Here is a 24,698-nt window from a genome sequence, read left to right on the forward strand (position 1 = left end):
CAGCTAGGAGCACTGGAGTAGGAATGGTATTCTTCGCAGTTCATTTAACACTTCATTTAACACGTAGGGTTTCAGAGGAAGCAGAGTAGAAGAGCTGTTAAATGCTAGCTATAGTTGTCCACTCCCAGTAGATATGCTTTGCTGATACATGTTTTGCAGATGCTCAGCGCCAGTAAAGCAGTTCAGTAATGAGTGCTAGGTGTCTGCTTTACCTGTTTTGTATCCTGGCCAAAAAGCACCAAATTACTTCTTGTAATATAGTAGCTTTGCAAAATCTGAAACTTTTATCACTGTGTAGCAAACTGTATTATAAACCTCTGGCTGGTGCAGGATCATAGCAATTACAGGCTAGCTTCTTTCCATATTTTAGTGTCTGTTACTTCAACCCGAGGCATGCTGGCCTTCTACTGTTTTTTCCTTTCTTTAGGTACCAGAAGCCAAGTTCTGAGAAACTCGAGTTCCGGGCCCGGGGCCAAATGAAGCAGAAGAGCCCATCAGAAATCAGTGTCCATATTGGAATCGATGAGACTGGGACAGGCACTCGTAAGCTGAGTTTAATGGATCGAATCATCAATTACAGTAGAGCCTCTATAAATTCTCTCTTTTCCGATAAGCGGTCAGTGAACAGCATAGTTCTTAATGAACCAGATAAGCATTCACTGTTGGTGGGAGATTTTGGAGAAGATGATGACACGACGTTATGAAAGACTCCCTTCCCCCAAAAGGAAAAGAGAAAGGAAGAAACAAAATGGAAAAGTAATCGAAACAACCTAAGAACTGCCTACAAGCTTGTGCAAGCAAAGATCACTTCTGGATGTTGTTACGGATGCTTTTCTGCCTTTCTAGGGTTTAATTTTTATCTATACAGGTATTTCTTCTTTACTGTAGAAAATAAGTTTATTTCTAGTGGCCTTCTAGTGTACTTCTTTATAAACTAGACTTAACAAAAAAAAATGAGGCAGAAGCTTGCAAACAGAGCTGTGTTTACATGAAGCTTGAAGTGCAGCATCTTTTGGCAGAATGTCAAAATACAATTAAGGAAACTAAAGAGCCAGAAATGTGTGTTCCAGCCTTTTAACGGGTCTCTTTATACACAGTCAAGTTTAATACTGTGTTTAAAAAAAGTTACAAATTACTGTGTTTCTAAAATACTGAGAGTTCTGTGTTTGCAGATAGATGTGCCTTACTTAAAAGCTTCTAGGACTGCTCTTGTTCCCATAACCTGCATTGTACCAGAAATCATTCCTCTCGAATGCCACCGTCTCTTTCATAAACGTCTGGTTCCAACTTTTCTTGCTCTTCGTTTCAAAACATCTCTGTTGGACAGATGAGTGGGAGATTCAGTGATTGCTTCCTAACATCATACCCAGGTTTAACACTATACATCCTTGCCCCGGTACACTCCTACAAAGATTGTGTGTTTGAAGATTGACTGGGCTGGGAGGTTTGCTCTTTCTCAGCTCACAATCTCTTGCAACAAATATCTGAGCATATGAACGTGATGTGCCGTTCGCTGAAACGCTTAGCTTTTAAAAAGGCAGCAATGTAGCCAGGGCTTACTGCCAAAACCAACTAGCACTCCTTAAACAAGCCAGGATAGTTTGGTGTCACACAGACGAGCTTTAAAATATTTACAGTTCAGTCTCTGGGGATATCTGACCTCATCAAAGAATTTACTATTTTTCAGATACTGCACTAACACCAGTTGCCTGTAGAGATAAGTGGGCCAGGAATGGTCCAGAATCCGCTCCATTGATCCAAACCTTTTTTAGTTTGGGATATTCAGATTCAGGCTTTGTGAATTAAGACCAACTTCATTTGTTATAGAACTGAAATCTCAAAATGCAGGTTTTGATCATTTAATCATGAATATTAAAATTAAAAATATTCTCAATGAGAACTAAAGTTGGTGTTCATCACCCAGTAGCTAGCTACCTATTTGGTACTTAGTAAACCTTGTTTTTAAATCCTGTGCTGAGACAGCAATCTAAAACAATTATTAAGTTCAATACAGTTGAATTCAATCATAGGATACAATGAATGGTGTAAACATGTAATTCCAAATAGTGCCACTAGAAATGTAGTATCCAATTCAGAACAGGACAGGGATCTCTGTAATGGTCTAATTTTTAACTTAGTCTGGTGTGAATGCATAGATTGTGCATGTTAGAAGTCAAAAGCTTTTTTATTTTATTTTTTTTTAACTACCAGGAAAAACACCAGTGTGTAAAAACAACAGTAAGAACTGTGCTGTGGGTTACGTTGTTCCTGGATCGGTATTCTTTGTTATATTGCGGCGAGGACAGCAAAATTTATTGCTGCCACTGATTTAAGAAACAAAATGTTTGTGTTTCAGAATTAGGCTCTTAACGTCTCTACGTGAGTACAGGTTTTCACTTCCATTAGGTTGTATGTGTATGTTGTGTTAAGAAGTTCTGAGATGCACTACTGCAAAGCCATTCCATGAGATGTTTTTCTCAGTTTTCAGCAACAAAGCTATTTCTTTCAGAGTGGATACTTACCTAAAGGCCAGCAGAATGCTCTCAAGCAGCTTTTTGTGCTTTAAAGCTGTATAAACTGTTTCCAAAGATTTCAGTTGTCTTGTTAATCCATGTTCATTCTCAGTGTTGTTTCACCTGAAGAATCTTGCTGAGAACAAGGAATGTTTTGCACATTATTGTCGTCTGAGTTTTGCTGATAACTGGTCATCTAAATCACACAAAGAATACACAAGACAGATCCTGACGTTCTTTCAGGTGAGTTTCACTGCTGCAGGTGCTGCTCCAGCCCCTGCTATGGTGCATGTGGTCTGTAAGTGACAGACATCATGCTCTTACTGCAGGAGATACAGTAGTTACACAGGGTCACGTTCCTGCTCGGTAGATAAAGCAGCATGAGAAATTTGTTCCATTCTTTCAAAACATATCTTTAGAATTGGTATGGGTAGAAACCAAGCTGCTGAAAGAAGCTTACATGAAGTGATGCCTCTAGCTAACAGCACTGGTCAGGGCTGAGCCTGGAGGTCCTTTTCAATCCAGTTTTCCTCCGTAAGAAAACCTGTCTGTAAATGTCTTTGAGCTTGAATTTAGTACATGGTGCATTTGAGCGTCGCATAGCTGATTAAGGAATGCAGAGTCCCGGTCTTTGAGAACAGTTTGTCTGTCCAGTCCTGCTTCCCACTCGCCTAATGTGTGATACTGACTCGCAGAAAGCTTGTCTTGTGATTAAAATGTCTTATAAGGTGCTTTACAGTGAAGAACCAAAATATTTTTCAGTTTGAATGTACAGTGCAAGTGAAATAATGTGGGAGGTAAATGTTTTCTTAAATGTAAATGTTTTCATATGTAAGTCCCTTACTCCTCTTGTACACTGTTTGAACTCAAGAATTTAAAATATCTCTTGGAAACGTAGTTACAAATGGAATTATGTATTACTCGTTTGTTTTGTTTTCTGTCACTATTTATAAAACCTGTTTTATTTAAATACACATATATATACACTTAAGGCTTTAAACATCACTCCGAATCTTACCGATAAACTTTTAAAAGTGTAGACACTTGAAATTTTAAATGAAGCAGAATGTGAAGCTGGCAGAACACAGTGAAAGCAAGCAGTTTTATTTATTACAGATGTTGCTTAAAACAAGTTCCATCCTAATGCTTTAAACTTGAATGGAGAAAAGAACGCTATTATGGAATGTTAATTTAGTACTGTTACATTTCTTTGTATTGAGAAAAAGGCAGTTTCGTAATTCCTATTCTTTTAAGATTGTGCCTCCATCATTAGAGTGATAATTATAAACTGTATAATAAAAACTGTAACTTCCAGCAACTTCTTTAATCCTGTTCTGTGATCTCCTTTCAGTACTTTGTGTGCTGACTTCACAGGTTCTGCAGCTAGCTGCTCAAAATTTATTCCCTTCTCCCACACTGTTAAATTAAAGGGCAACACATGGCATCTCTGGGACATGGTGATGTTGGGTTTGCCCTGCAGCTGGTTGAATGTGTGTGTACAGGATGATCCTGAAGGCCTTTCATCTTCACCAAGTAAGAACGCACTCTGGAACTGGAAAGGTGAAGCAGTATTGTTTTTTTCCTGATTTGGCTAAGGGCTGAGTATTAGGGTTTTCTTACATATGCTTCCAACACTACTCAACTGCATGACCTTCAGCAGCATGCCCAGCCTACTTGAAAGAGTGTGATTTAGTGTCTTTCTGTGGTGGAGATGGCCAGGCTCCATCCACAAAATACCCCTGGGACCGGACACAAATCCAGCACAAATCCCCTGCAACAGTGTAGGAATTACCCTGAACAGTACTTGAAGCAATGAGCGAAGCCCCCTTCTCAGCTCTTCTGTCCAGCTGCCCTTTCTACTCCAGTATACAACTGGTCCTCAGGCTCTGCTCTCTGGCTGGCGTTTTCTCCGGGATGCCTTCTACTTTCCATTTGTCAGGATAGAAAAGGGGTACAAAGCCCGAAGTCCCATATCGTTACGAACTTTCTCAAAGCTTTTCTCAAGCACTAGAAGTCCCACATACTTTTGCTTGCAAGGACCTCTGCTTTCCTCCCTGCTGTGCCCCGTCTGGCACATTCCTTACACCTGTCTGCTGGCAGATTGCCTGGGGTGCTTTTTCCCAGAGTTCCATGGTGCCGTTTTATTGTTTTCCTGGAAGAGTTCTTCTGGTTTTCTGGATTGCTCTTCCAGAGTCCTGCAAAGATCTGTTCTCCCCCCTGCCACCTCAGCTCATTTTTTGCCTAGCCCTGAGCTGGTCTCACTTAGAGATGTTGAGGAGGTTTTTTATGCAGTGTTGCACGACGTATATCTCCCCTGTGCCTCCTCCTTTAGTACGTACCTTGCTCTGAAAGTAATGCCTCCTATTTTCCTCGGAAACTACAACAGATAAAAACTGGTATGGACCCTGGTGTTTCTGTGTTGCAAGAGAAAGGTTGTCTTCTCTGGTCTGACTCTGGAAGTTGGAGCCTTCAGCTTAGGCATGGTGTAGTGGTCAGAGTTGATAGTTTGTGTGGGTTCCAGGAAATCCAGAAGGATCACCCCTTTCCTATATTTTGTGTCACTACTGTTGAAACGCACCACCCACCACCTCACTGTGCTCACACGCACTATTTGGTCTCCATAACCTTTCAGCAAGTGCCAATCAATGTCAGTGGGTGACATTTTTTTCCCTATGGAGGAATTCAGTTCTACCCCTTTGCTTCATCAGCCCTTCCGTCTCAGATGCCATTTACAGAGTGCCCCTCTGCTGCCATCTGTCATGGCAACAAAGCATAACGGGATACAGGTGGGAAGGTTGCCCCTCTACTACCATCCCACCCACATCTGCCTCTCGACATTGTGAGCCAACAGAACAAAACAGGGGGCATTACTTTCAGAGCAACCCTTGTTTGTTTTTAATCCCTGCCCAAGTGCTTTTATTTTAGTATGGCTTTTAGCACAGCTGAGTTTCTGTTAAATGCATTCTTCCCTGTCTTCTTTTTCCAGTAGCAGTCTTAGAAAATGTCCATGCAGAGCAGTCTGATTGCCCTGCAGGTCAGGCTTTGAGGCAGAAATCTCTCTGGATATCAGAGCCGTGCTGCTGTCAGTGCTATTTCTTTCCTTTCACTTGACTGGATAATTTGAGTAGCTATGAATTTGTTATCATGTCTACCAGATGACAAGTGAAAACTCCTGAATTGGGTAAGGCTTTTTCTATGCCATTAAATGCATAGCTAAAAAGAATTGCTTAACAAGAGCTCGAGAGCTGCGTGCATACACATCCAGATGCAAGGAAAGAGAGGGGAATTGTGTAGAGCGGGATTCTGCTCAGAGCTGTGGTCGGCTGATGCTTCTGAGAAATGGAAGAGCGTTCCTTGCTGTAAAATGCTTGAGTTCAAAACAGGTACAGTCTGCTGAGCCACTGAACTCAATAGGCGTCTCCGGGGAACGGAGAACAGGCTGCAAATAATTGTGTCTTTGTCAGAGAGGCCTTATCTGCCAGAGCAGCAGAGCAGTCTCCCATTACCAGTTTCACAAGGTAAAAGCAGCAGACGGAAATCAGTGCTGCCTTCTTTCTCCTCTGTTGTGTCCCATGCTTCCACAGCCTGCCTGCCCCAGCTACGTGGACTTTGGTTTGTGCTCAGAGTGACTGTCCTCATTAAGGAGGTAAGAGAAACTGAGGCGAAAAGGACCAGATTCTTTCAGTGCTCAGCAGTTTGTGAGCCATTAACGAATTACCAAAGCAGACGTTACGTCACAAAGTTTAAGGCCGGTTAAAGAAATATACGAGAACACAGTAAAGCAAAGCGGAAAACAAAGTGAAAAGGATTAGGCAAGGAACACAGAGGGAGCACCTGGCAGAGTTTGGGGAGGAATTTTTGCAAGGAGGGGCAGAAAAACCTTTTCGTTGTTCCTCGCTGGAACGATGAAACCCCGGGCAAATACCGGCACTTCGTACCGCACCGCCGCCCACTGAGCCCTCGCACAGCTTCCCCTGGGGGGCCCTGCTCATCAAGACGTGCAGTCTGGCTGCTGGGAGCGCCGCGCTTCTGCTGGTTCACTCTGCGTTCCTAACCGCACAGCAACCTTCGTTCCGTTCGCTGTCCAATCGATGACAAACCTATCGGGGCGGTCAGTGGGGATTTTATTTCCTGACTGTTAAACTGGTTTGTTATCCCCCCCACCCCCTTTTTTTTTTTTCGGCTTAGTTAGGCAGTAGTAAATGTCAAGAGCAAAACACAGCAGCTGGCTGAGTTAAAATAGATAAAGGTGCAGCTCAGATTCCTTCCTGAACATCTTCCATTTCAAGGAGAAAGTTAACAAAACACCCTCATGGCTTTCCTACAGAATGTTGTGAGTTCTGCTGAGACCTGCAGGGCGGTGCAGATGATGGCTCTGCCCGTGAAAAGCAGTTTCTGTTTTGTATTCTCAGCAATGACTTCCTAGCTGGTCACACCACATCCCTGTTTCCTTTTTTTCACCTTAATTTACCTATCCTTTGCCCTCCTCAGCTCCTCGTGTCGGTCACTTTAAAAGCACAGGTTTGGAACTGTTTGCACGGGCTTTTTTTCTTTAAATATTTGCAGTGTATTCCAGATATTTCACAACGGGCGGGAAGGACAGGGAGGTGACTCAAATGTGGAAATGAGCTCCGAGTCGTGAACGCACATCTGTAACGCTCCTCCTTTCTTTAATTCCCTTACAGTGCACACCTTCCCGGCCATTTCCCATTTGAAATTACATTCTCCCTCCCCCAATTCTTACGTGACTTCCTCCCTCTTCTCCCTCCCACCTTCTTCCTAACAAGTGGAGAAAGAAACAAGCCAACGTAAAACCTGAGTCCGTTTTACAAGCGATGGCTGCAGTGATGCCCAGAACAACAGACCCTTATAGCTGCACTAAGCTCCTAATTTCAGATTATTGAAGGCATCACACAGTACTGGCCTATTACATGTATATATTTGTGGTGGAGTTAGTCCTACCGAGTCACATTTTATTGGTGGGATACTGCACTGGAAGCGCATGGACTATTCCTATACTTCTATTCCTGTATTTCACTTCTGTGTTGGAAATAGTTTTGAGGTATTTTTACTATTTGATTCTTTCGAAATTCAGCCAAAATGATTCCTGGGGTCCTTCATTCCTGACCACCCTCTGCTAACTGAGGGCTCGTGAGTGTCTCACTGCCCCCTCTCCTCGAGCAGCTTTGCTATAAACCACCTTGCATCTTGTATTACTGCGGGTGCTCAGGTTACCGTGTGCATGCCATGCACTATGACATTTCTCCTTCATGCTTTTTTACTGCTAAGAGATGGCACGGAAGCTTTGCAATAGAAGGCCTTGTAGTACTGAATGAATTCTCGTACTGAGGAAAGCAAATCTGGACTCAGGGAAAGCTGGATTCAGGACCAGTTCAGAATTTGCTTCTTGGGCCATGGTGAACACCACTTCAGCATCAGAAGTGCTGGACTGCCCAACCTACTGGTGACACCAGCGCTGCACTCTGGTCTCTGTTTTACAAGAACCCTGCTGGCCACTGGAAGCTCAGAGTGGGTTTACTAATTTGCACTCACAGGAGGGACCCTAGGATCCAATCTAGATTTACTTTGCAGTGAATATTGAGACCGTTAGCTGACCTATTTTAATTTGAACCCAGACTAGGACTTAAAAGTTATGGATAATGCCACGGGGATTGCCAAATAACGTGGCTGAATGGATGTTTCTGACCTGCCTTGAGGCCTGTCCAAGCTTCTCAGAGCCTTCAGACAACTCTCACACCACAGGGCTCCCACTCCTCATCTTCTGCTCCAGCACTGGTGCAGATGGGATGTTTCAGTCTGCATACCTTCATGTTTGGTTTCTCGTAAGTGCATTTTTTCTGTTTCCTCTGGCTTTCGCTGTTCTGCTGCAGACTGTTCATCCACGTTTAGCTCTGCCATCAGCAAAGAGCAATGATCAAGCATTTGACTTGCTACCAGACCTTCCTCACAAGCATCTATTGAGTCAGAACGGCAACACATCAACCTGCCAGCAAACGTTAGCCCAAGCCATGAGCCCATGGCCTTCCTCGTACAACGTGCAGCCCATTGCGGTTCATTGTTGGCTATCCAAACATGTGAGACAGGCCCATTTTTTTGTCAAACCACACTTCTGAAAAGCGTATCCCCCGAGAAGACGGTTTTCCACAGTTATCTGGAAAACGATGACTCGGTGGGGGCCGTGTAAAACCACGCTGTCAGTTCTGCTCTCGGTCCTTCAGTCCCAGCTGAGCGCTGCAGGCCGGCGCACGGAGATGGCCGCCCACACTGCAGCAGCTCTGCAGCTCAAGGATCCCTCCCGCGGGCACGTCCTCGCCCTTTCTGTTTAACCGGCCCTAAAATAACACCTGGAAGCATTCATTTCGATGAGACTGGAAATGAAAGGGGATTCACTTCAGCGCAGTGCCCCGAGAACGAGGCCCGCGACGAAGCCCCGAACGACCCCGAAGGCCCTTCTCACCCTGCGCCGCCCTCACGCGGCGGCGGCTCCGTGCGGGACGTGACCAGGCCTCCGCCGCAGCGCGGCCTCTAGCGGGGGCGGGCGGATAGCTGACGGGCGGGAAGCTCGTCCAATAGGAGCACGTCGCGGGCCGCGTGGGTCCAATCAGCAGCGGGCGCGGACGAGACGGCCGGCGTAGCGGCGGCGCGGACGGGTGGCGCGGCAGAGCGCGGGCGGCGGCGGTAGGGAACGGACGGCAGCGGTGACTTGCGATAACCATGTCTCTCTCCAACAAGCTCACCCTGGATAAGGTGGATGTGAAGGGCAAGCGGGTCGTCATGAGGTGAGCAACCGGGCGGCGGGAAGCTGCCCTTGGAGCCGGCCGCACCCGGTGCGGGCCACGGGGATGGCGAGGCCCCGGACGCGGTGGCGTTTCTGCGTGCTTCGCGACGAGAGGCGCGTTGCGGCTGCCGGGCGCTTCCCGGTCGCTGTGCAGCACGCGCTGCTTCGCTGCTCGGGGCGCGCTGAAGCCTCGCGCGGGGGGCGCTGCCGAGCGGAGGGCTGCTCGGGGTTGTGCTGCTGCCGCCGCGCTGCCTCGGGGAGCGCCCTGTGCTCTCAGCGCTGCTGGGGTCGGTAGCCGTTCTGTTACACCCCCTGTCAGAATAATAGCACGGGAATGGCGCTCTTCCGCCCGCTCCGTAGAATTAGTCCCCTGTGCCGTGGGCTGCCAGTTCAGTTTATTTCTGCTCATCGCCTCCCGCTTCGCTGGCGGCTTTTGTCCTTCCCCTATGTCTCCGTGTCGAGCAGGCAGCAAGAAAACTGCAGGAAAACTACTAAACTGGGGTGGTTTTGATGCAGATGTGGAATAATGAAGGGTAAACTGTAACGTAGCGTTTGACTCTACGTCTAATACTCCGCTCCAATCGGTTAGGCAGCCCTTTCCTCCCCGGGAGAAAAAGATGGTGCTGCTGAGCGGCCGTGCCTGGGCCACGCGCTCCCTGCGTGAGTCAGGGAGGAGAGAAGCTGCTCTGTGAATAATTTCTGCCCTGAGCTGTTACACAACCGGCTTCCTGCTGCTCACCACGTGGGCACAAGGTACGCTAGCCGGAGATGGCTGGCGAAACTCCTCCCCTTTCATCCTTTCCTCTGCCGTGTGTAGGGAAAGTTACCTCTCCATAGGTAGGATCTTCCCGTGGGGATGTGCTCCAGAGAGATCAGAGCTGCAAAGAACAGAAAGCTCCCACTCGGCGATCTGAGAGCATGGGTTTTAAAAGGAGAAGTGAGGGGCAGCTCGTTCAGCCTTAGTTTTATTTTCATCGTCGCCGCTGTGGCGGTGAGAGTTGGGTGGTATTGATGGTATGCAGCCTGGTGCTCGTTCTCCAGTTGTACTGTCGGTACAAGAATAAATGGCCAGTAACGTACTGGTCTTTGTAACCCAGCTTGTGCACAAAGCAGCTGAAAATCTGACTGTAATGATATTGCATTTCCAGGCAGCCTCTTTACCTTCAGGTTCCCTCATTCTTTGTAAAAGAAATTTTTGTTTTCTGTTTTTTTTAGGGTTGACTTCAATGTTCCAATGAAGGATCACAAAATAACCAACAACCAAAGGTGAGACCCAATTTCCATCTAAAATGAAGGCCCAAAGTCCATTCTCTGTCTCAGTTTAGCCCAGTTCTGTTAGCAGTACCTGCCACGGTACCATGATTACACTGTCACTGCTGGTACCAGAGTATTAAAGGTGACTCAGAATGGTTATTTAAATGCTTCTGCAGCTATTTGCAAACAACACTTACTGCAGAGCTTCTCACTGTAGCTCCTCTAGAGAGCACGTAAAAAATATCACTTAACTGTATGGGTCCTAACCTTTATTTCTGAAGTATGGTTGCAGCGTTATGGCCACGTTACAGCCATGTGTCTGTTTGGCTCTGATTGCTGTCCTTGATGGTAGTATCCAGAAGACTTTCTGCCCTCCTTACCCTCTGTTAACTTGTTGGTTTACATCAGCATAGTTGTTCTGGAGCAGCATATGAAGACACGGGGCTTAGAAACAGGCATATGCAATGTCTTTTTATCTTGCTTGTCCATCATTTGTAGGCAGATAATGGTTTTGTTCACCACTGGTCAGCATTCCCATAATTTCTCTTATTGATTCAGTATCAGTGACTAGATCAGGAGCCGAGTAATATTCATATGCTTCCTGACAATTTTTAGCTATGAGCAATCAGCAGAATTTGGATGACAAGGTACATTTTACTTCCATCTCCTATGTATCATGGAAGATCACAGCAGAAAACCTGAAAACACACTGGGATAGGAAAATTGTTTGTTGTGTGATGCATAATCACTGTGCTTCAGGGATTGTCGCTTTCCCTGGGAAGGGAATAGGTTAGGTTAGCACCAGGGCAGCTGTGCTCTGTGAGATGTGATAGTCTCTTAGGTGTTTGTCCTAGTGAGCGTAGGTTGCTGAGAAGTCCAGCATCCCTTTTAGGGATGTACTGGTAGCAATGGCCTGCTGTCTTTAGAAGTACGCTGGACTGTGTGAACACAAGATGTAGAATGGACCTAAGTAATCATTCTACCCAGCTCTTGTGTTCTCTGTTACCTTTTTGAAGAACGACTTCGAGGGCTCTTGTGTAAGTGATTACTAAGTCTGCTTGCATGGTAAATTGTAGCTGAATCCTTTTTCGTTTGTTTTTCTCTGCCGTTCCAGAATCAAGGCAGCTGTCCCTACCATCAAGCACTGCTTGGACCATGGAGCCAAGTCAGTGGTTTTGATGAGTCACCTGGGCCGCCCGGATGGAGTTCCCATGCCTGACAAGTTCTCCTTGGCTCCAGTAGCTGTGGAGCTTAAAGCTCTCCTGGGCAGGTGAAGTAGCAGAGCAGTTCAGCATGCATCAGTCCCTCCCTGTGAGTGGACTTGGATGCTTTCCTTTTGGAAAGAGAGTCACTTGTGGGATGACAGTGTGCATCTTGTCTTTGCAGGGAGGTCTCATTCCTGAAGGATTGTGTTGGTCCTGAGGTGGAGAAGGCCTGTGCTAATCCTGCAGACGGCTCCGTCATCCTGCTAGAGAACCTCCGATTCCATGTAGAAGAAGAAGGGAAAGGGAAGGATGCTTCAGGGAACAAGGTGAAACTTCAAGTCTAGGTTCTGTGTGTACCTCCTCTGGTCTTAGTACCTTGGTTGCAGCAGATTGATGGTGAACTAGCTGCTCATTCAAAATGCTGTTTATGAATTCACTCTCAGAAGAGAACCAGAGAGCCTTTGTTCAACAAGTCTGATCACCTGTACTACGCAGTGGAAAAGTCCGAGTCAAATGCATTGAGTATCTAAGATGAAACAGCTTAAGAGAAAGGCTGTAAATGATTGCCAGGGGTGCTGTAGTCCACAAAAGGAGTGAAGTAGGGCTGCCCAGGAAACTGGTTACTGCTTATTAAACTTGGAGATGTCTAAAACAGAATTCTAGGTCTACTAGAGATTGTCATTCTCCCAGCATTAGCTACAGTGAATTGTTCAATTTTGTCTCTTCGGGTGATTTTTTTAATGTGCTGATTAAATGTTCTGCCACATAGAAATGATCAAACCCTCTTATAAGCCTGTCTGCTCTTACAGTAGCCATCAAGAACCAGGCTGCCTTGTACCTCTGACATTTTCTTGAAGGTCAGGAAGAACGTTTGCTCCAGACAGCTGCTTTTCTTAGCGATAGTGACCCTGGTGACTTTACACAGGTTTTGGCTCCTTTCATATTCGGTGCATGGAGGGGAATGCTGACACCGTGTGGTGCCCTTTAGAGGCTGATACAGGAATCCAGTAGCTTAAGAAAATAGCCCAGAGTAGCTTAGTAAGCCTGTGCAGATGAAAATAGGAAATTGAGCAAGTTGGAAGTTAACCACAGTCATGTGTAACTGAAAGCCACTGTGGTGGCAGGGAGAAGAATGGAACAAGAACTTAATTTGCTTTGAGAAACAGTCCCTTCATTTTGTACACTAGTATGCATACAGAAGCATGTGTTGCAGCTGGGCAACGTGGAAAGGTACTGCTGACAGATGAATTTCCCATCTTAACTATCATGACCTGCCTATAGGGGAGGGAAGGGGTGACCAGATAGAAGTTTGTGGGTTATCAACTGATGCTCGGAAAATGTCTGTCCAAAGCAAATCAAGTGGTAGTGGTTCCTTCATTCATAGTCCCTCATGTTGTGCTTACAGATGTTACTGGCTTTAATGGGAGCATTTCATCTCTTTGTGTACAGCCAGACAATTTAACAAGTGAAGGAACAGTTCTAGCATTGTTGTAGAATCTGTGTAGTCCCTTTAGCTTGTGTTCTGCTTAGGCTGCGTGAATAAGAGGGCATGCAAAGCTGAACTACTTGAGCCATCCCATTTAGGATTTGGTAGGATGCCTGGATGCTGGAGAAAGTCCCTTAACAGAGATGTGTCTGTTCTTGCCCACTACGTGCTAAGCTCCTCTCCAGTGTTCCTATGTTGGCTGCTGTCAGTGGTCTGTTGTAGTGTGCAGGCAAAGTTAAATTAACTTATAAATAAGTTAATCCTCAGTGCAATGATGCAAAACGAATCCTTCGTCTCATTGTTTTACCTGTAGTGCTTAGAGACCACACTTTCTTTGTTCAGTAAATGGCTGTGAATGAGTTTTGTCTCATCTCAGCACTGACTTCTCTCGCATACCTTTTGTGTTACCTGTGTTCACCTCATCTAAGTAGAAATCTGTTGGAGAGAGCAAAAGGTTGCAGTCCATGCCTACTTTGCTGATGTAAAAGTGATGCACTTAGGACTGGGAATGGTCCTCAGAGCTCTAATTAAGCTCTCAGAGTTTAATACGGAGTTAAAACCATTTAAACATCTCTGTTGTTCCTACTGGACTGGTAAAGAGCATTGAAATAAAGACGTGCACAGGATGAACAGTTGAATTTCTCTAGCTGATTTTTCTTTGCTTTGGGTTTAGAAGCCCATTGCTTATAAATTGTTGAATTTCACTTCAGTTTTGTGTGAGTAGCACAAATGTGTCATTCTTTTTCTTTTTAGATCAAAGCTGATGCTGCAAAAGTGGAGGCTTTCAGAGCCTCTCTTTCTAAATTGGGAGATGTTTATGTCAATGATGCTTTTGGAACTGCCCATCGTGCTCACAGGTGTGTATCTGTTTTCATTCCACAGACAGAACTGCTCAATGATGCCTGCTGTGGAAAAACAACCTTTGTCCTCACTGGAGTTTAGCTTTTTGAGGCTACCTCATTATTGTTCTGCTGTATTTGTTTCTGAGTGATGTACTTAGTGGAGGTAGTCATCTATAGTGCGGATGGTTTAAAGTTTCTCCCTCAGAGCAGGAGACAGCTGAGCCTCTTAAGACTTGTTTTCACTTTTTTGGTTGTTAATGATGCAACATTTTTTCCTTTCCTCACTCTTATCTTTATTCTACAGCTCCATGGTAGGTGTTCATCTTCCTCAGAAGGCTGCTGGCTTCCTGATGAAGAAAGAACTGGATTATTTTGCAAAGGCCCTTGAGAGTCCAGAGAGACCCTTCTTAGCAATTCTTGGAGGGTAAGACTCAAGAACATACCTACCATACCCATACTTTTTTCTTTAACACCTCTGGAACAAATGATGAGTTCTTCTGGCTTTGTTCAAACAAGTGCTTTCCTTTGAACTGTACCTACAGTTCAGATTTGTAGGTAATTCCTGAAATCTCTATGGATTATTTGAAGGCTAGCTTACTGTGTCTACCCTTGTGATGATCGAGTCTGCTCATCATATCTTGTGATTGCTTACATTCCCTAAATAAGGGACAGTCCACAGCAATTTGCTGTACAGTTGAACCAGAAGAGCTGATACACATGATGGCCCTGAAACACTGTCAGTGACCTTTCCTCCATGGTTCAGAGTACAAGCATCCTGCAAGCTCAGCACTGTGTAAGTTGACACGGTCTGTCATAATGCAGTGGTGACCTACTGTAGCTGGCTGGGCCTCTACTCTTAAGCAGCAGCTAGTGTACAGAGAATTGAAGGAGCAACACCGCATGTCTTGTCTGCTTGTAGAAACAAGTGTTTCAGTTTGTCAGGTGAATTTAACTACTTTGAACAGTAACACAAAGCTTGGACACCATAGCATTTCCTCGATGATAAAAGTATGTGGTTTATTCCTGCTCTTTGTACCCATAAACATGCTTTTAAAGAAGTAATACTCACTTCTCGCATCAAACTTTAAACATTTCCATGATCTTGATTACAGTGAGTAATGCTCGTTTTTCATTAGTACCTTTCCGAGATTTAGAGCTGCGTGTGATTCAGGTGTAGATTGGCTACTGCTTATGTATAACAAAACCAGACACAGAATATGAACTGAGGACAACTATATTAATTGAGGTGAAGATGAATTGTGCTGGAAAACAAAAACCCTGTGCAGGGAAGTAATTTCAGCACTAGAAGCAGGATTGTGCACAAAGGAAAGAAAATCTAAATTGCTTTCACATTTCTTTTGCCTGGAGCTGCACAAAGGAAGATGTATCCTGCAGGTTTTTGCCTTGGGTCTGTACACCCTGTCAGTCCTTTATCATACAATTCCCACAGTGTGGCAGTGTTCACAACTTCGCTGCTTAAACTGGTGCTGGAGGCTGATTCACACCAGCGCTCTCCACAGTTACTAAGGTTAGGATGGTAGAGGCAATATGTACTCTTAATGATTAGGTCTGAAAGTGTTTTATTAATGAAATTTGTGTCATTATCATCGTTTTAGAGAGGAGTTAACTAAAGGAAGAAAAGGAAAGGGTTTTGTATAATGTCATCAAATAAGGCAGAGCCAAACTGAGGATGTAATGCAAGTCTTTTGAGTACCAGCCAAAGTTTTGCCTAGAGTAATTTCCTAAGGCCTTTATGAAGCTCACTTTTAGGTAACGTGGCATAAAAGAGGAATGATTTGTCTATTTACTGCTGCCTCTTGCCACTCCCACAAAAAGTGAGTGTGGCATTATTAATCCATTATCATTCATATCTTGTGCTAAAAGTGGCCATTTGCTTTTGGGCAGAGCAGTCCATCCTAGTAGTTTGAATCTGTGTTGTGAGTTTGGGTATGCGACCTGAACTGATTACAGGAGTTGGCCTGTGGTAGAGATCCACTGGTGCAGTGGATCTAGACTTGGACAGTAGTTGTGAACGGCAGTGCTGTGACCCCTGCTGTGTGTTGCTGGACAGTCAAAAAGAGCCAAGCTAATTTTGTATTTAAATAGGAGAGAAACTGAAGGCTAAATAGTGTCCTTGTCAGATACTGTTTAATGCTGGCTTGCTGAGTTGCCAAATTCTTTCTGCCCACTCCCCATAACTACTTTGTTGAATCATTCTCTCAGAATGACCTTGCGATATCTCAGTGTTGCCATTACTGCATAGCAGTTGAAAAATTCTGCTTTATACTTTATGCAGTATGTCCTTGGTGAGGCTTTGTTCTGTCTTAATTAAAGATAGAGTAAGGTCTGCTTGAGGAGTCTGGGGCAGTGACTACACTGTTCATTCTTTCCTTTTTTCTTTTCTAGAGCTAAAGTTCAGGATAAGATCCAGCTGATCAGTAACATGTTAGATAAGGTCAACGAGATGATCATTGGTGGTGGAATGGCATTCACCTTTCTCAAAGTGTTAAACAACATGCAGGTATGAAAAGAGCAATTCTGTGTCTGCTTCTAGTAGAGGATGACCCATAATATATATGTATAGAGAGAGAGAAAGTATACTCTATAGAGAGTAGGGAGCACCCAGAAATTGCTCGACAATCTGTTTGCAAAAATAGGCTTGCTGTGTATGTCTTAGTGCTCTAATACAGCTCTCCAGAATTGCTGTCTGAATGGTATGGCTTGACTACTGTTCATCTCATATATAATGACCAGTAGCTAAACAGATGCTTCTTTTACTTTCCCCACATAATTTTTTTTGTAGATTGGCAACTCTCTGTTTGATGAAGAGGGATCAAAAATTGTCAAGGACCTGATGGCCAAGGCAGAGAAGAACGGTGTGAAGATTACCTTGCCAGTTGACTTCATCACTGCAGACAAATTTGATGAGCATGCACAGACTGGGGAAGCCACAGTGGCTTCAGGCATTCCTGCTGGCTGGATGGTAGGTTTTAATAGACGAGGGACTAGAAAAAGTAACAGGGAGCACTGGGGTGAGAAAAACACTTCTTATAGGAATTAAAAGAGTAATTGTGATCCTTTGCAAATGTTTCTGAAGGCAGTCTAGCCGCACAAAATATTTTTGTTCCATAAAATGAAAACCCTGTGGTTTTTCCTGATACAGTTTTAAGTCTTAAAGTAGCTTTTGTGGGATTTGGATTAAAACAGCAAAATTCCTCTAAAACTTTCAGTTCTGAATGGAGTGTTAAGTCCCTTTTATTTGACCGGAATTTAATTAGAGGTGGCAAAAGTTCCTAAGCAAGGCTTCATACATATGACATTTTTATTTATTTTTTTTTTTAATGACGTGTGTGTACTTGAGATACAAATACCACACCAGACTCCACCCCACAGAAGCAGCTTCTGGCACATCTCTATTCCATAGTATTCAGTGCCTAGAGAAACTCTTGCTTTCTGACTAGTCTGCTGTTTCTAAACTAGCAGCAAATTTGAGGGCACAGAACCAGTACTGTCAGGCCTTCCAAGGGCCTTATTAACTTGAGTGTGAAATGAAAGAGGAGGGGAAAAAAGCATTTGAGGATCCCATCAATAAGACATTGGTGATCCTAGATGAGGGTTGCCAGAAAGCTTATCTCTGAATTCTCTTACTTGTCATAGGGCTTGGACTGCGGCCCTGAAAGCGTTAAGAAGTTTGTTGAAGTTGTGGGAAGGGCCAAACAAATAGTGTGGAACGGTCCAGTTGGAGTCTTTGAATGGGACAAGTTCTCCAAAGGAACCAAAGCCTTGATGGACAAAGTGGTGGAAGTAACTGGAAAGGGCTGCATCACCATTATTGGTAAGTAGTTGAATGTGTTTGTCTTTATAAAAGCAGTGAGTAAGTTTGTGCCTGCTAAGCACCACATGAAAAACAGTTGGCAAATCATTCTTCTATAGTAATGTTTTCATCTCCCCTTTAGCTTGCAGACATGACTGTAAAAACTGCTGTATGAACTAATGCTGAGGATTTGGGGGCACCACCAGCCTGTAGCAAGGCTATGTCCCTTAAGCTAAACAAATTCAATTTCTTGCCTTTCTGATTATTATTTTTTTTTCCTCCTTTTTCTTGTACTACAGGTGGTGGAGATACTGCTACATGCTGTGCGAAGTGGAATACTGAAGATAAAGTTAGCCATGTTAGCACTGGAGGTGGTGCCAGCCTGGAACTGCTAGAGGGTAACTGCTCTTTTGTGTTGACTTGCTTGAGCAAATTAGGTAGTTCTGGGTACTCTGCCCTGTGTTGATATTCAGGAAGGCACAACAACAGAATAACTGTCCTCTCTGTTTCAACAAATGAAATTGCACATAAGATCCTCCTAACTCTTATTTTGTCCCCCTAGCGGAAGGGGAAAGAAAATGGATCATTCCTGCAAAGAGCATAGACTGCCACTCCCACCCAGCAATAAAAGCTGGAATAGAAAGTAGTACAGCTTTCAGAGCAGGCTCTTTGTTTATCGATGATTCCCTGAGACGTGCTAACCAGACTGTTTGCAATGTTCAGTTTGAGTTAGGGATCGGAATACTTTCGAATTTTGGTTAGAAGCTTCCTTTTGAGAGCATTGTTGGAAATCCCCTGGTTTGGGGAGCCCTCTAGCGATCACGTAACAAACCTGCACAAGAGTAATTAGAATCCAAAATGGTGAGGATTTACAGAGTTCTTCCAATGAGTTACATTGTTCTCTAAATGAGTTTTCATTTCCTCTGGTAATTATCTGTTTCCTAATACATGTAAAGTATCTAATACTGTCAGCTTCTCTGTAGAAGAGAAACTGCAGTAAACTGCATTGCAGCTGTTGGTTTCCAGCAGTTGTATGTGAGACAGAGCTTTTGTTTCTGTTGCCTAGGGAGTGGTGGTGAGGGGAAAGAATGCAGATGGCTAGAAGGAAGCACTGTGCAACTGATTTATTCAAAAGGACAAAATAGTCTAAGTTTTGGCCCAAAATGTGGGCTTGTGTGTGATCTCTTAAATGTAACGGAAGTCTAGCTAATTAGAGAAGCTTCTGAAGATTTAAAAAAAAAAAAGCTACTAAAACAATTAGTGGGCTGTGAACAGTGTTAAAATTCAGTACTGTTGTACAGCTTGAGCATTCAAAGGTTGTTTTCTTACCCTCCCCCCCATCCCACCTCTCACACCCCCCCCCCAAAAAAAACTATGTTCTTCATTATCAAAGAAGGACAACAAAAAGCTAAGAAGATGCTTTAGAAAATCGCACTTCAGTAATTTGGGGACCCATACCCAAAGATGAGCATCTTGCCCCCTGCAGTGATTATCTGGACACAGATGCTGTAGTCACAGTAGAAGACTCAAGTCTTGTAGAAGGTCTTGTTTATTTTTCTTCATTCATTCATTAAATTTCCACCATGCTCCAAAACGTTATCTACGTGCTGCTAGGGCTTAAAGGAAGTATGCAGCAACTTCCCAGATTCTATCAAAAATCTGTTTGCCATCAAACTTAATGGAAGAATATCTTAAAGTATTTGGATCTGACTCTAGCAGGAACTTGGACAGAAACATACTGTTATCATTAATTGAACACTGATGATTGTGGGCTGTTAAGAATCTGTCTGCAGATATGCACTGGATACTCGCTACAACCCTAAAATGTATTTACCATGTGGAACAGTTTAACTCATGTTGTGATAGCCACAAACATCAGCAGGAGTGCGTGTAGAAGCAATATGACCTACAGTTTGAGGTGTTTTTTGGGGATTTTGTTTGTTTCTGTTTCTTAAACATATGTAAACATTGTAGTTATAAGCATAAAGTCAAGTACTTCTCTTCTTAACTTTATTGCAATTTTTCAACTACTCACAGGTAAGGTTCTTCCTGGCGTGGATGCCTTGAGCAGTGTGTAGAGGACAGCGTATCACCCCAGTTCCTGTTCCTGTGCACAGCCCCTGAGATTCAACACTTCAACACTTCTATGCTTCTGTATTTCAACTCTGCGATAGGCAGACCACAGAATGTAAACCGAAACTGGAAAGGATTTGAGAAGACGCAGAGATATTTTATGGCTGCAGTTTACATGATCTGGATTTGTTCACTCTTATCCCACTTGAATTAACGTAGTGCATTTCAACTGTTGTTGTGGATTTAGAGTGTATATATTTATATTTTGCCTTTTCAAAGAGATTAATCCCTCTTAGATATGTCTGTTTCTCAGAAGGGAGTGCACCGCGTAGCTTCTTCCATGTTCCTAGCAGGCATTTCCGTCACTTGACACGGTTCAGAAACAAAAGGGGACTCCAGTTTTTTGGAGGCTGACTGTAATAGCTGCTGAATAAACGTATTTAAAATGCTAACGGCTGGTATGTAGTCTTTCTTTCAGATTTTACATTAAAATACCCTTATTGCAGCAATAGGAGTCAGATCTTTCTCCTCCTTGAACTAAATATGATGTTTGTAAATATCCTTTTATTTTTTTACTGCATGGATTTGTAAGCACCCAGTCACCATCAATGTGAACTTTGTTGGTAAGGAAGTTATTATAGATCTGCTGTTAGATCAAAACTTTCCTGTCATCAAGTAAGAGAGAAGATGAAATTTTAAATAGCAGAAGTAGTAAAAAAAAAAAAAAGGGCAAATCTTAAAATGTGCTTGTAGAGAGAACTTGCTGCATAGTAGACAGCTAATGTCTCTAACCTAAATATTCTGGAACCTATGAAGATAGGCAGGTAAGAATTCAAGCTTTTTACCTTTTCCCTTATGTATGCAAACAGAACTGCAATACTCTTGTTGATGTATGTGATCCTAAAAGTGCTAAAACAAGCACAGCAAAACACAGTTTGGATCATCAGGCTTGTTTACAGGTTAAGCACACTGCAGAACTATAAGCATTGTCAGTGGAAGAGCACCAATGTGGTGCAAATGTATGAAGTTGGGATTCTGATCTTGGCTGATGGGGCTTGGCTCCTGTGCTTGCTACAGGGCACAAATGTGAGCACAAGGTGGCTCTGAATGAAAGCCAGTGATATACCAAAATCAGATTGGCTCTAAATCACCCAAAAGTGTGTTTTGGATTAAGTCAGCAGTCATTCAAAGCTTTACTCAGAAAAATTACAATAATGCAGTGCTTCAAAAGAGCTGCTTGTGTATCTTCCTCCATGATCATTGAGCAGAAATGTGTGAAGCAGTGATGGCCTGCTCCTACACCTGGTGGCTTCCCTGCAGTAGTATCGCACTGCCATCCTGGGTGTTAGGTGTGGGCTGAGCTGAGCAAAGCAGCCAGGATGAGCTGTGGAGAGAATCTTTGAGGTGAGCAGTGAGCTGCAATACAAGAGTTTGCTTTTAAGTTGAAAGTATGTAATGTATACAGTACTACCAAGACAAAATGGAGGTATGTGTTATAAACAGATGGTCTATTTGCCAAATGTTACTTGGTCACAGCAGGATGCAAATTAAAACCCAATCAAGCTAAAGTGCTTACAAAGTTATATATGAAAATCATACTTACTGCATTTTGAATCTAAAAGTGACACTTGCAAAGCAACTAGAAATAATGTAAATGATTGCAGCACTGTAAGTTTTCTCCTCCTCCCTCCCTCCTTTGTAAATCTCCCAAGCATTGTCTGATTACGCATGAATGATGCAGATTTTTGCTAGGATTGCTTTCTATCTGCTGCTCATGTTTTCTAGGCAGGGGTGCAGACCTCTGACAGCTGCAGTAATGAGGCAAAGAAAAGAGTGAGCTTGTCAGCCACAAAAAGACTGGATTTTGGAAATCTAGTACTACAATAACAAACGTTCCACCGTGTTTTATAACAGTCTGCTCTTGTCTGGCTCTGGCAAACAAGGCCTTGTTAGAGCACGGCTCATTTTAGTGTCACTCTTGGAACCTTGTGTTGCTGGCTTCCCATGGAGCAAAAACAAGACTTACCCTCCATATCTCCTTCGGTATTGACAGTGAAAGGTCGGTGTGTGGCCACTACCTCCTCTTTTTTTCTTCCTCCTCTTCATCAAAAGCAACAAAACAAAGCTGTCTGTAATCAAATATGGCAAGGAGTTGTAATGTGCCATGAACACAGATTTATGCACTTAAAAATATTTTTGGATACCTGACTTTGGATGCGTGCTACTCACGTCTTAGAATGTTCTGTTTGTTTGTTTCCATGTCTTATTCTAATTATTGCCGCTGTCAGGTCCGTGTACTCAGAACAAACCAATGGCAAAAGTAGACGTGCTTAGTTTTTCAGATGTTAAAGCAAAGGGGATGAAATGTCCTTGCATGAGACTGCAGGAGCTGTACGCCTGATGACCAGCAGCTGATTAACAACGATTTCCAGATATTTAACCTTTGCCTATAATGTTTTTTAGTAACTAACTATTGCACTGGTACCCAGAAGTGCTTCTATTACTGTTTTTCAACATCTTGAATCGCACTGTTCTCTCTAGATTACTTTTGCTTATGTACCTGGCTCATACCAGAAACAGTGTATTCAGCAGAACCAGGAAAATGGTTGTCCTGTACTCAGCCCTCCCTTGAGTAAAGTGCTCAGTTTTGGGACCCACACTACAACAGAGGCTTCAGTCTTTGAAGCACAACTCTTATGGTGACTGGTTGAGGGAACTGGGATTGTTCAACCTAGAGAAGAGAAGGCTCAGGGGAGACCTTATCACTCTAGAATGACCCAAAAAGAGGTGTGGTGAGGTGGAGGTTGGCCTCTTCTCCCAGGTAATAGCAATAGGACAGGAGGGAATGGCTTTAAGTTATGCCAGGGGAGGTTCAGGTTGGATATTACGAGAAACAACTTCTCAGAAAAGGTGGTCAGGCACTGGAACAGGCTGCCCAGGGAGATGGTTGAGTCACTGTCCTTGAAGGTGTTCAAGAAATGTGTAGATGTGGTACTGAGGGACGTGGTTAGTGGGCAGTATTAGTGGTAGGTAGGTGGTTGGACTGGATCTTAGACTCTTAGACTGGATCTTAGACTGATCTTAGAACTCTTTTCCAAGCATAATGGTTATAAGATAGGAAATAATTTTTCTAGATATGCATCTCTAGCAGGACAGTTGGACTAGATGATCTTGCAGGTCCTTTCCAACCTTGTGATTCTGATTCTAGGAACAATTCTGCTTTTAGAAGATCAGTACTTTTGATAATGGTTTTGGGGCAACACTGCTGGGTAGAAACATAGAAGAGAGGTTATAAGATGAAGTGGTTGCAGAAAGCTTGCAATATGATAAAGGTAGTATATTTAGCATATAAATTGACTGATAATAAACCAGGTGAAATAGAAAAAGTGAAGAACACATGATGAGATCATCAAATGTCAAGGTGAAAGACTAAATTTGCAGTCGGAAGTAAAATAATAATAAGCACAAATACATGTGCTTTCTTACTGGTGTCTCTTTGTATCATGTAAAATCTACTGTAAATAGCAGAAGGTAGAGAAAGTGTTTCTGTGTAGTAAAAAGTGTAATTGCATTTGAAAAAGTAACCAGTAATGAAACCTAGGATCAGAGGTAGCACCGGTGACTCCAGGCAACAGGAAGGAACATCAGCCTTCATTTGGCAGAGCAGGGCAGAAGCTCTGTAATGCCTGAAGGCCTGGCTGGCCAGAGGACAGCTGTGGCAAAGGTACCCTTATAACCACACAAACATCAAAACTTGTGCTTTTCCAATGAGGATATGAAGCTGAGAGGAGTGGCTGACGCACCAGAAGGCTGTGTTGCCATTCAGCAAGATATGGACTGGGCATAGAGGAAAAAGAGCAAGTGTAGAGTCCTACACCTGAGGAGGAATAACTGCATGAGTCAGTACAGGTTAGGGGCTGACCTGATGGGAAGGAACTCTGCAGAGAAGGACATGGGTGTGCTAGTGGATAACTGTGTGGCTGTGAGCCAGCAGTGTGCCCTGGTGGCCAAGAAGGCCAATGGTGGTATTCTAGGTGCATTAAAGAGAGCATGTCCAGCAGGACAAGGGAGGTGATCCCTCCCTCTGCTCTGCCCTGGTAAGGCCACAACTGGAGCACTCTGTCCAGTTCTGGGCTCCTCAGTTCAGAAAAGGCAAAGAACTTCTAGAGAGAGTCCAGCGGAAGGTCACAAAGATGAGGGGCCTGGAGCATCTCCTGTATGAAGAGAGGCTGACAGACCTGGGGCCGTTCAGTCTGGAGAAGAGAAGGCTGAGAGGGGATCTCAAGTGCAGGAGTCAAGTCGATGGGAACACGCTCCTGCACGAACCACTGCAGGGAACCTGCTCTAGCAGGGGGTTGGAGTTAATGGTGTCCTGAGGTCCCTTCCGACCCCTGCAGTTCTGTGACTCTGTGAGGGACCTCCAGTGGGCAGCAGCCATTTTGTGAGCCCAGTCACCCCACTCACCTGAAGGTAAGGGTGAGCCCTGGGTCCTTTTGTTCTCCCTGTGCGCTCTCCTTGGCGTACCTCACAGCGTCATCTGTGGGTAACAACGTCTCGCTCTGCGTTTTGAGGACTTCTGAGCTTTTAGCCCCACGAAGTCCCGCGCGGAACCGTTGTCCCTCCGCTCACCGAGACGTCGCTGCCCGACGGAGCCCAGCACGCAGCGCCATCCCGGCCGGGTGCCCCGCAGCCCGGGGCGCTGAGGCGAGGCG

At 44.1% G+C, this 24,698-nt stretch overlaps 2 protein-coding genes and 2 long non-coding RNA genes across 9 annotated transcripts in view; 2 read left to right on the forward strand and 2 right to left on the reverse strand.

Annotated features, from left to right (window-relative positions):
• The window catches only part of ATP7A (ATPase, Cu++ transporting, alpha polypeptide), a 27,400-nt gene extending 23,569 nt beyond the window's left edge, over positions 1 to 3,831 (forward strand). For all 3 annotated transcript variants that reach the window (XM_040698646.2, NM_001389516.2, XM_040698647.2), the window contains exon 23: positions 428 to 3,831. In XM_040698646.2, the coding sequence (XP_040554580.1) occupies positions 428 to 704 (277 nt within the window). In that variant the 3' untranslated portion in view covers positions 705 to 3,831. The remainder of the gene's footprint in view (positions 1 to 427) is intronic.
• LOC107052086 lies at positions 1,083 to 9,054 on the reverse strand. 3 transcript variants are annotated; one of them, XR_005859821.2, is made up of 3 exons: positions 8,339 to 9,054; positions 2,523 to 6,613; positions 1,083 to 1,316 (listed from the first exon to the last, which is right to left on the reverse strand). It is a non-coding gene; the product is annotated as an uncharacterized LOC107052086 (long non-coding RNA). The 3 variants fall into 3 exon arrangements; XR_003075104.3 differs by having other exon boundaries at positions 8,221 to 9,054; XR_005859820.2 differs by having other exon boundaries at positions 2,523 to 9,054.
• A 137-nt stretch (positions 9,055 to 9,191) lies between these two features.
• Positions 9,192 to 20,438, forward strand: PGK2 (phosphoglycerate kinase 2). Of its 2 annotated transcripts, none has more exons than XM_046939915.1 (11): positions 9,192 to 10,326; positions 10,528 to 10,578; positions 11,681 to 11,836; positions 11,953 to 12,097; positions 14,011 to 14,114; positions 14,404 to 14,523; positions 16,506 to 16,620; positions 16,903 to 17,082; positions 17,757 to 17,934; positions 18,213 to 18,311; positions 19,951 to 20,438. In XM_046939915.1, the coding sequence occupies exons 2-11, from the start codon at positions 10,547 to 10,549 to the stop codon at positions 19,989 to 19,991; spliced, it is 1,170 nt and encodes a 389-aa protein (XP_046795871.1). In that variant the 5' UTR covers positions 9,192 to 10,326; positions 10,528 to 10,546; the 3' UTR covers positions 19,992 to 20,438. The 2 variants fall into 2 exon arrangements, with proteins under 2 accessions (XP_046795871.1, NP_990316.3); NM_204985.4 differs by having other exon boundaries at positions 9,192 to 9,313.
• LOC107052085 lies at positions 20,229 to 24,684 on the reverse strand. Its single transcript, XR_003075103.3, has 2 exons — positions 24,451 to 24,684; positions 20,229 to 22,115 (listed from the first exon to the last, which is right to left on the reverse strand). It is a non-coding gene; the product is annotated as an uncharacterized LOC107052085 (long non-coding RNA).
• Positions 24,685 to 24,698: the final 14 nt, after the last annotated feature.

Source organism: Gallus gallus, chromosome 4, assembly GCF_016699485.2.
Source record: "Gallus gallus isolate bGalGal1 chromosome 4, bGalGal1.mat.broiler.GRCg7b, whole genome shotgun sequence".
Lineage (NCBI taxonomy): Eukaryota > Metazoa > Chordata > Aves > Galliformes > Phasianidae > Gallus > Gallus gallus.

What these genes read in the sequence shown, in the direction of transcription:
- PGK2 (NM_204985.4), top strand. Translation starts at nt 9,249, where the DNA reads ATGTCTCTCTCCAACAAGCTCACCCTGGATAAGGTGGATGTGAAGGGC. An exon ending in AAGTGTTAAACAACATGCAG is followed by an intron (nt 16,621 to 16,902) that starts GTATGAAAAGAG and finishes TTTTTTTTGTAG; the next exon opens with ATTGGCAACTCTCTGTTTGA. An exon ending in CAGCCTGGAACTGCTAGAGG is followed by an intron (nt 18,312 to 19,950) that starts GTAACTGCTCTT and finishes AACTACTCACAG; the next exon opens with GTAAGGTTCTTCCTGGCGTG.